The 11,088-nt window shown below is 44.3% G+C and overlaps 1 protein-coding gene across 1 annotated transcript; it reads left to right on the top strand.

The window, feature by feature from the left end:
- The first annotated feature begins 2,606 nt into the window (after positions 1 to 2,606).
- On the top strand, positions 2,607 to 6,219 carry LOC117663180 (uncharacterized). The gene is made up of 2 exons (XM_034413120.3): positions 2,607 to 2,780; positions 3,735 to 6,219. The coding sequence occupies exon 2, from the start codon at positions 4,369 to 4,371 to the stop codon at positions 5,839 to 5,841; it is 1,473 nt and encodes a 490-aa protein (XP_034269011.2). The 5' UTR covers positions 2,607 to 2,780; positions 3,735 to 4,368; the 3' UTR covers positions 5,842 to 6,219.
- Positions 6,220 to 11,088: the final 4,869 nt, after the last annotated feature.

The following is an 11,088-nucleotide window of genomic DNA, read 5'->3' on the forward strand; positions in this document are numbered from 1 at the left end:
GCAGAAGTTGGACTCTGAGGAAACTGCTTTCTGCAAGCTTTCTCCTCCGCGCTTCCACATGCAGCAGTGTCATCCTCCGTCTCTTGTGGGGGTCCAGGCCAGGATGGGAGGGGGGACCCGGAGGTCTCCAGTGGAGGAAGACGAGAGCATGGCAAACACCAAAGCCTGGTCCACAGAGGAGCCTCACCGTCCCTCTCAGGCCATGCGGAGGACCCCTGGATGGTGGCACGGGCTGACCCCAGGACAACTGTCAAGAAATATAAGTCAATTGCCAAGCATCCCTATTTTGATCACATGGCCATGGGGGTGTTGCAATGGTGGTGTGAAAAATGGTCATAAATCACTTTTTTCAATGCCGTTGTAACTTCAGATGGTCACTAAATAAAGTGTCATATATAGAGGATTACCCATACATAATTGGACATCATAGGATAGAAGGCTTCTAGCAGTTTCTTGTAGATTTTAAAATGCAGTAACAAAAGGCTTGAGCCCCAGGGCACCCCAAATTGCAGGGATCGAAGCTCGGCCCCTCTTCTAACCACACGGATCAGGCAGTCAGCCAGTTCCCAAAGACAGTCTAGAAGGATATCGTGGTCAATGACATTGAAACCTGATAAGAGGTTTATGAGGGCAAAAATTGTTCTGCCCCATCTATCCCAAGCCTTCCAGAAGTCCATGAGAATTGCAACCAATGCCATTATGGTGATGTGCCCGGGCCTGAACCCAGAGTGAAAATGGCCCAGGTGTTTTTCTCCTCCTGCACAGCCCTTTCTCCAGGTGGCAAAGTCAGAGCTGGAAGCAGAGGGTGAGTTATAGTTCCAGGCTACCAGCCTTTCATGGCCCTCTTCAACTGCACTTACAAAAGACCTTAATCTGCAGCAATGCCTTGAACTCCTCTGCCAGGAAAACCCTTCATGATTTTCTTATGCATAACAAATGCTGTTGAAGATATAATGTCAACTGTCCAGAAGAGGGGAAATGACTCTTCCAGCCCTCTCTTGAGTTTGTAAAAGAAATATGGATGCTTCTCTGGTTGCGACAGGAATTGGTGCCCGGATTTCCAGTACTATCCAATGGGGTTATAAAAATTCACATCATGTGACCACTTTGCTTAGTGAGGGAAATCCTGGCAGTTCCAGTTTTCATTACAACTCCAGGATCTTGTGGGTCATTAAGTGAGGACCTCATGTGACTGTGATGTGGGAAGAGGTAGGAATCCCAGGCAAGCAAACCAGCAGGTGAGAGTTACAGAAAGGTGGGTAACCTCCTTCTTTTGGAGCTGGGAGAGAAATCTGCCTAAAAAGCCCCAGCAGGATTTCTCTCTAGAGTTCCCACTCTCTCCTGGGTTCTTCCATTCCGCTCCTGAGGTTGAAAAAGAAATATAGACGGCTCTAAGATGAGGACAGCAATTGGTGCCAAATTTTCCATTGCTAAGAAGGGATGGGACACCAATAGGAAATACTGTGCTTGTTAGCTAAACATAGAAGTAAAAGTAAATAATATCCCAGCAGAGACAAGGGGTCAAGTTTCAGACTTACTGCTTCAGTTAAGTTGCAGAGACACGTTTCGAGGGGTTATCCTGCACACACACACGCCCCAAGAGGAAAACCTGGGACTAAGGAAGGTACACTTTCCTCTTCCTATTTGCACATCATTTCTACCCCATCCCCAAAGGGTGTTTTCCTGTAATTTAGCTGCCGCCTCTTACCAAAGAAGCTTCAGGCTCCAGGGACAAGGAGTCTCCCATTGGGAGACTTGAAAGAAAAGGTTTGGGATGGAGCCTCAGGGAGAAAAGCTATCGAAGAGCTTGCTGGCAGTTGAATAGAATAGAATAGAATAGAATAGAATAGAATAGAATAGAATAGAATAGAATAGAATTTTTTATTGGCCAAATGTGATTGGACACACAAGGAATTTGTCTTAGTGCATACGCTTTCAGTGTACATAAAAGAAAAGATACGTTCGTCAAGAATCATAAGGTACAACACTTACTGATTGTCATAAGGAGCAAATAAGCAATCAAATCATACTAGGAAACAGTCAATATAAATCGTAAGGATACCAGCAACAAGGTTACAGTCATACAGTCATAAGTGGGAGGAAATGGGTGATAGGAACGATGAGAAGATTAATAGTAGTGCAGACTTAACTAGTTTGACAGTGTTGAGGGAAATATTTGTTTAGCAGAGTGATGGGATTCAGGGAAAAACCGTTCTTGGGTCTAGTTGTTCTGGTGTGCAGTGCTCTTTAGCGTCGTTTTGAGGGTAGGAGATGAGACAGTTTATGTCCAGGATGTGAGGGATCTGTAAATATTTTCACAGCCCTCTTTTTGACTCCTGCAATATACAGGTCCTTAATGGAAGGCAGGTTGGTAGTAATTGTTTTTTTCTGCAGTTCTAATTATCCTCTGAAGTCTCTGTCTGTCTTGTTGGGTTGCAGAGTTATAGAGGTGCAGATGACAGGACTTGATGGCACATAAGGAATCAATGAAAACATCGTCAAACACCTTAGGGTAGAACGAGCATGTTCTTCCGCCTTATGTCGCTAGATGGCGATCTACAGAGAAGCAATATAAAGCAGGAACTGTATAGCTGCAGCTTAGCTATTCAAGGGAAGGGAGACAGGCTGAGATTGAAGGAGTTGAAACGATAGAGAACTATTTTGCTAGAGAGGATATGGAGGAGAGGAGGTGAAGGGCAGAGGAACTTCCGGCACAGGGAGGAAGATGGCGTCGGCGGAGCCTCTTGTGCTGCTTGGAGGGTGGAAGCGGCTCCTGGGAGGTGAGTGGAGGGAAGGTCGGAGGAGAAGCCGGAGGAGAAGTCGGGCCCTTTGGGTTCCTCCACGGCCTGGAAGCAGAGCAAGCCAAGAGGCTGAAACGTGTTGGCTCCTGCTGCATGTTCTTTCTCTCCCCGAATTGTTTCTATCCTTAGGCTGCATGATTTAAAATTGCTGCCTGTGATTTTCTGCTGGCAGATTTGAGAGATTTAAAAAATATTTATTTATGTTTCATGTTTCTTAACCACCCAAATCGCTCCGCTTTCACGCAACACTTGATTATTTTATTGATATGTTGATTTCCTGGCAAGCGAGGAGTTTCGTGGGCAAAACAGAGGCTTTAAATCTTGCATAGGATTTGGGCATCATTTCATCTGTGTCCCCACCTTTCTAAAATTATATCAACCAAATTGAGTCAATGCACTTCTGGGACATTTTGCACTTGAAGATACACACAGATATCTACATAAATAAATATTTCTGTGCTCATATGCGTGCATATAAGAGTGATTTACCCAAGCCAAAACGACAATCTTATGATTCAGTCGATATTTGAATTTGGGTCTTGCTAGTCTTCTATATGCCAAATACATCATAATTAATGTTAGAAGTTAAACTAGAAAGGCGAAAATGCACCTCCCTCAGTTCCAAGATAGTTTTTCCTCTGGGGGTGGGGTGTAGGGGAACTCTTCGAAACTTTCCTCTGCAATTTAGCAAAGCTGTTAAAACTGAAGCTTGACCTCTTTTCTCTGGGATTTTATTTTCATAAATTTATTTATATAAATCCATAGTCTTCTATATGCGAAATGAATGATAATTAATGTTAGAGGTTGAATTAGAATTTTGGTGTTTATTTATGGTATATGGGGATTTATTTTTATTGTTTTTGCTGCTTTCACATGTTCTCCAACCATTCTTTAAACAATAATGAAACTAACCTTTAAATATGAATCTTACAGAAAAAGAGGATGCCAAGAAGAGCACTCTGGATAACAGAATGAGAAGCTGCATTAAAATGCAAAACAAACCATCAATCAAAATATTTTACATTTCCTCCAGAAAGTATAAAAAACACTTCTCCTGCCTCAGCAGAGAGACAAAGGGGAGAATAACAAGGCATTGAGCTGGAAAATAGAATATGTAGAACATAAAAAGTCAAGGGCGATAATTTACACATTCAGAAAAAGTAGGAAATTGCCAGAAGTCGGTGGGAAGGAAAAGGTCCCTTGGATGGCCAAAACTGGCAGGCATTAACAAAAGCCTTTGTGGAAGGAAAGAGTGACTTGAATCAAACAAACACCAGGTAAGCGAACAGAAACATTGTTGACCTCAAGAATCCAAGAATAGCAGTGTTGCAAAACCCCCACAGACTGCCTAATTGTGGGGAAAACAGAGATTACAGATCACATCTGATTTATGCATAAGTCAATCCACCCAGTGAAAAGCCATACAAATGTTTGGAGTGCGGCAAAAGCTTTACTGAGAACAGGTTGCTCATGATCATGGAAGGACTCCTACCGAAGAGAAATTCTACCAGTGTGCCCCATGTGGCAAAAAAAAATTAGCAGGTAAACCAATCTGGTGAGAGACAAGATGACTCACACAGGAGAGGGACCATATGAGTGTCTGTATTGTGGGAAAAGTTTCAATCAGAAATCTGACCTGGTGATACATCAGAAAAACCACACAGGAGAGAAACCATATGAATGTCCAGATTGTGGGAAAAGTTTTCAGCATAATTCGAAACTAGTGATACACCAGAGGACTCACACGGGAGAGAAACCATATGAGTGTCTGTATTGTGGGAAACGTTTCAGTCAGAATTGCAACTTGGTGAAACACCAGAGAACTCATACAGGAGAAAAACCTTTTGAGTGTGTGGATTGTGGGAAAAGTTTCAAACAGAATTCCAACCGGCTTGTACACCAGAGAACTCACGCAGGAGAGAAACCCTTTGAATGTTCTGATTGTGGGAAAAGTTTCAGTTATAATTCCAACCTTCTGAAACATCAGAGGACTCACACTGGAGATAAACCATATGAATGTCCAGATTGCAACAAAGATTTCAATTGGAACTCCGACTTGGTGAAGCACCAGAAGACTCACACGGGAGAAAAACCATATGAGTGCCTGGATTGTAGGAAAAGTTTCAGTCGGAATTCCCACCTGGTGGAACACCAGAGAATTCACACAGGAGAGAAACCATATGAGTGTCCTGATTGTGGGAAAGGTTTCTCTCGGAATTCCTATCTAGTGGTACACCAGAGAAATCATACAGGAGAGAAAATGTATGAGTGTCAAGTGTGTGGGAAAAGTTTCAGTTGGAAGTCTGAACTGGTGAAGCACCAGAAGACTCACAAAGGGGAGAAACCATTTCAGTGTCTGGATTGTGGTAAAAGTTTCAATTGGAATTCTGCTCTGATGATACACCAGAGGACTCACACAGGTGAAAAACCGTATGAGTGTCTTGAGTGTGGGAAAAGTTTCATTCGAAATTCCGACTTGATGATACACCAGAGGATTCACACAGGAGAGAAACTGTATGAGTGTCCGGATTGTGGAAAAAGTTTCAGTCAGAATTCTCACCTGGTTATACACCAGAGGACTCACACGGGAGAGAAACCATATGACTGTATGTATTGTGGGAAAAGTTTCAGCCATAATTCCAACCGGATGAAACATCAGAGGACTCATACAGGAGAAAAACCATATGAATGTCTCGAGTGTGGGAAAAGTTTCAGTCAGAATTCGTACCTGGTGAAGCACCAGAGAATTCACACAGGAGATAAACGATATGAGTGTCTCGAGTGTGGGAAATGTTTCTATCGGAATTACGACTTGGTGATACACTGGAGGACTCACACAGGAGAAAAACCATATGAGTGTCCAGATTGTGGGAAAGATTTCAGTATTAGGTCTAATCTTATAAATCATGTTAGGTTACACACAGGGGAGAAACCATTCAAATGCCCAGATTGTGAACAGTGTTTCACACGGAATTCCTCTCTTATCGCACATAAGAAATTCCACCTGAGGGAAAATTTGATATGTGTAGAGGAATCTTGAGCTTCATTTCTCATTTCTTATTGGAAGCCCAGATGAGAAATTACTAATTTAATTTCTTGCATGATTCTTTTTAGTCAAACGTGTCTTAGTATCAAACATGAAGGAGATCTGAGCTTCCTTTCTCTGGCCCAGTGCGGCAGTTCCCTTTCATGGAGTTGAGGGGAACTGCTGTGCTGAGCCAAAAAAAGTGAGTCTGTATTAGGTGTATTTGTCATCTTGAATTATTTCTACATATAAAGGGGCATATAAACATGTTTGCATGTATTTATTTTTATTAAGAAAATCTATATAGCAGCCCAACTCATCTGACTTGACACAGTTTACAGCAATACAATAAAATCTTAATACAGAAACCAATAAACCCCATATATTACAAAATGCAAAGGCTCCGCATTTAACATTTACTTGCCCTGCAAATACAGGGCCCTTCTAACAACGTTGATGGCATTTTTATAGTCAGGGAGTCCCAAGAAGGTTATTCTTGCTTTTGTTCAATTTTGAAGTCAACCAGGCCGCCTGGCCTTACTAACTACATTCATGCCTGGTGCCGTTCTTGGCCAAAACTGGTTATCTTTCTCCTTGCAAGGAGTTAAACTGGAGAAGTTAACCGCATGATTAGTGTCTCAGAGGGCATGATTTACAGTGCAGTAATTGGTGGAGTAAATGAATCTCTGCAAAAGCCTCTCCCAGTCTCAAGCAGGAGCCATGAGTCCAGGAGAACACCCAGGTTCTGCACCAATTCAGTCGAGCAAGCTGATCACATGGCCCCAGGGCACTGCAACCGTCGCAAATATAAATTTCCAAGTGTCTGAATTTTGTTCATGTGACCATGGAGATGCTGCAATGTATCATTGTAAATGTGAAAAATGTTCATAAGTCACTTTTCAGTGCTGCTGTAACTTTGAATGGTCACTAAATGAAATGTAAGTCAAGGACTACCTGAATATAAATGGGGTATCATAGGATGGGTGGCCTCTACACTTTGTGTAGATGTTAAAAAGGAGCCCCAGGCACCCCAAATTGCTGGGGCCTCTCTTCTCCTACCAACATCTACTGGTACCGGACATGGAGGTTGAAGTAGAACCACCATAATACAGTGCCTCTCACTTCTAGTCCCCAAAGCCGGTCCAGAAGGATATCATGGTCAATTGTATTAAAACCTGATGAGATATCTAGGAGGGCCACTACATGAAATGTTGTAAGTCATGGAATGCATTGGGTTGAATTTGTCTGTTACGACAGAGACTCAGGATTTTCTTACAGATAACAAACTGCTGTTGCCAAGTATAAAGCCGGCCAGGATGCCAACTGTCCAGAAGAGGGGGGGGGGGGAAATTACTCTTTCTGCCTTCTGAGCTTGCAGAAGAAATATCGGTAATTCTCGGGTTGCAACAGCAATTGGCCTCAGAATTCCCATTGCTAAGCAATGGTTCCATACAATGTGATGTCCTGTGACCGTATTGCTTAGTGAGGGCTGTGCTGGCAATTCTAGTTGCCGTTACAACTCCAGGACCTTGTGGGTCATTAAGTGAGGACCTCATGGGCAGTGGTGGGATTCAGCCAGTTCGCACCACTTTGGGAGAACCGGTTGTTAACTTTCTGAGCAGTTTGGCAAACTGGTTGTTGGTAGAAATCATTAGGGCAGAGAACCGGTTGTTAAATTACTTGAATCCCACCACTGCTCACGAAGACTGTGATGTGGGAAGAGGTAGGAATCTCAGGCAAGCAGACCAGCATATGAGAGCTACAGTCGGGTGATTACTTGGCAGCCTCCTTTCTGGGGCTGGGAGAGAAATTGCCCCAAAGATCTCCAGAAGACTTTCTGACTAGGATTCCCACTCACCGTCTCCTGGGTTCCTAGCCTGAGGCCTTATTCCCCAAACAGCAAAATGGCTTGCATATAAGATTGTCTATCACAGTTGTCCTTTTTCTATAGGGCAGGAGTCAGCAACCTGCGGCTGGAGCCTCGTGGCTCTTTCACCCCTCTGCTGCGGCTCCCTGTCTCTCAAAATATGTGTCACAACCACCAATGTGCGACACCCGCCGGCACACAGTTTGTTGAGCTTTTCAACCCCTGATAGGCCAACCATGGATAAATCCAAGAAAAGAAAAGTTTCAGAAGAAAACTTGAACGCTTAATTCAACTACATATGCTAGTTTTGTGGCCGCTCAAGAAATAGTCAGGCACGGGAAAGGTTTTGGCAAGAGGTGAAATTCAAAATTTTCCCCTACCGGCTCTGTGGGCGTGGCTTGGGAAGGATATTGCAAAATCTCCATTCCCACCCCACTCTTGGGCCAACCAGAAGTGGTATTGGCCGATTCTCCATATTACTCAAAATTTCCGCTACCGATTCTCCAGAACCTGTTAGAAACTGCTGGATTTCACCCCTGGTTTTGTGGCTCCTGGTGTTTTCTGTGGGAAACGGGTCCAAATGGATCCTTGAGTGTTTAAGGCTGCAGACCCCTGCTATAAGGTCTATAGAACAAGGAATCACCAAGTAGATCCAGCTGCCTCTGTAGGAAGTTAGCACCCACCCCTCTCCTAGAAAAATGAAATATTCTAGGAAATACTAAAAAGGCAGAATATTATATTTTCCCTAAAGGAGAAATATATTTCTAAAAACAAACTCAGAGCCTCAGCTCCCTGCCCCACCCCACCCGCAGCAGATATTTTGGTGCCAACCTATCTACAAGACAGGCTGGGCCAGCTTATCTACAAAACAAAAGACATGGCCCTCAGGATATGATAGGATTAGCCCTCACTCTAGATCCAAACCAGGACAAAGCCATTAAGCCATAATAGAAATTGCCCAAAGCCCCTTCATTACATCATCACCCAACAAGATTCAACCAAGCCTGGAATTCAAGACAATCTACAGAGTTACCCCTCCATGGCCCCATGGAAGTCTGACAACCAATCAGGATACATTTCTTGCCACAGGAACAGGAAGCAAGTTGAAAGCCCAACAGAGGGTATAAATCTCGCTCCCTCTCTCACCCATGTGCTCTTTTTGCTCAGGACCTCAAAACCATGTGGTCCTGTCCACCATTAAACCATCTTTCCAAGCAGTCTCCATGTTTCCAGTATCTGTCTTCCCACTTGGAACTGAACCCAGAGGGTCATTTCTTCCAATACCTCTTTCAAAAACCATATTTGGATCACAGAAATCGGGGCAAGTCGAGATCCCAGTTTTTGTGTGTGTTTCTTTTTTGTTGTGTTTGCCAAAACAAGAATCCTCTTTTGGAACCGCACCTGATAAGCAAAGGTGACCCGCACTGCACGAGTGGAATGGAAACAGAGATCACGCAGCTGCCCCACTTCCTTTCCTTTCCTTTCCTTTCCTTTCCTTTCCTTTCCTTTCCTTTCCTTTCCTTTCTTCCTTCCTTCCTTCCTTCCTTCCTTCCTTCCTTCTTTCTTTCTTTCTTTCTTTCTTTCTTTCTTTCTTTCTTTCTTTCTTTCTTTCCTTCCTTCCTTCCTTCCTTCCTTCCTTCCTACCTTCCCCCCTCTGATTTCACCTTCCTTTCCTCCTTCTGATTTCTCCCTCCCTTCCATCCATACGACCTCGGGAACAGCCACCGCCTTTTTTCCGCAATCCTGCTTGCTCTGATCAGCCTTTCCCACGCTCCTCCCTTCCAGATGGCGCTGCAGCCCCGCCGTATATCTGTCCTCTTGGAGTCCGCTCTAGGAGGCATAGCTCTATGGCTTTAACGCTATTATGCTTCACCCGGGCAATCCAGTTCTCAAGGATGGAATTACTGTACATCTTTACAGAGTAACAAGAGTTGGAAGAGACCTTGAAGGTCTTCTGGTCCAGGCGTCACCAACCTTTCAGGGACCACTAAATTCATAATTTTAAATCCAGCAGACCACTAATATGATCTGCCTAATGACCTGGTGGTTGAGTGTGGCTAGGTGGTTATGCGACTGGGTGGGCGTGGCCAATTTGATGTCACTCACGTCGAGGGGGGCCTCGAAAGCCTCTACTCGCCCCACCCCTCCCAGCCACTCCTCGCCTCCCCACCCGGGCTCCTTAGGGCCCCAACAGGAAGCAGTTGCTGGAGCTGAGCAGCCACCACGAGAAAGAGTTGGCAAAAAAGCTCAGTTCAAATTGGATCTGAGGGAAGACCTGCCGGAGTGCAAGGCGAGGTATAGGTTCCTGGAGGCTCAGCGGGCTGAGATGGTCAGCCAGTTTCAGGCCATGATGCAGTCTCACTGGAACAAGGTCCTCCGGCTCTTCGCCACCAGCAGCACTTCCCTCCAGTCTTTGCCCAAAGCCCCGCACCAGGAGGCCAAAGTAGACCCCAAGTTGGAATTACTGCCCCCCTCTGACCCATACAAAAAGACCCAGAAGGAGAAGACTCTGCAGCAACACAAATGTTCATTGCATGTATCTGTAGTTTGAGGACCCCTGATTTAGTGCAATACAAAAAATGCAAATAATTTTTCTGCAGACCATCAAAATTTTCTCACGGACCATCAGTGGTCCACGGACCACCCGTTGGTGACCACTGCTCTATACCATTTCTAACAAGTGGCTGTCTAGTCTTTTCTTGAAAGCTTCCAATGATGAAGCTCCCACAACTTCTGAAGGAAAGCTGTCCCATTGGTTTATTGTTCTCACTGTCAGAAAGTTTCTCCTTGTTTCTAGATTGAATATCTCCTCAATCAGTTTCCATCCATTGTTCCTTGTCTGACCTTCAGGTGTAACAACCCTTGAAATATTGGAATTGCTATGTCATCCCTGGTCCTTCTCTTCACTAGACTAGCCATGCCCAGTTCTTACAACTGTTCTTCATGTTTTAGCCTCAGGCTCCTAATCATCTTTGTTGCTCGTCTCTGCACTCTTTCTAGAGTTTCAACTTTTATATTGTGGCGACCAAAACTGGATGCAGTGTTCTAGGTGTGGTCTTACTAAGGCTTTATAGAGTGGCATTAGTACCTCACTTGATCTTGATAGAATCCCTCTGTTAATGCAATTTGGCTTTTTTGGCTGCTGCCACAGTGTTGTGTGTGACGGCAGCCAAAATCTTAAGTTTGGGAGTTTTGTTTCAGGAGGGTTGTTATAGCACATATGTGTGAGGGGAACCTTTATCTTTACCTTTAGTAAGGTGACCAGACGTCCCGCTTTTGGCGGGACAGTCCCGCTTTTGAGCAATTTGTCCCGCGTCCTGCGGCGTTTCAAAAAAGTCCCGATTTTTCTTGAGCCCCAGCTGATGGCTAGAAGAAGAAAAAACTGTTTAAACTCT

Source organism: Pantherophis guttatus, chromosome 2 (genome assembly GCF_059756535.1).
Source record: "Pantherophis guttatus breed Tessera chromosome 2, ASM5975653v1, whole genome shotgun sequence".
Taxonomy (NCBI): Eukaryota; Metazoa; Chordata; class Lepidosauria; order Squamata; family Colubridae; genus Pantherophis; species Pantherophis guttatus.

What these genes read in the sequence shown, in the direction of transcription:
- LOC117663180 (XM_034413120.3), top strand. Translation starts at nt 4,369, where the DNA reads ATGACTCACACAGGAGAGGGACCATATGAGTGTCTGTATTGTGGGAAA.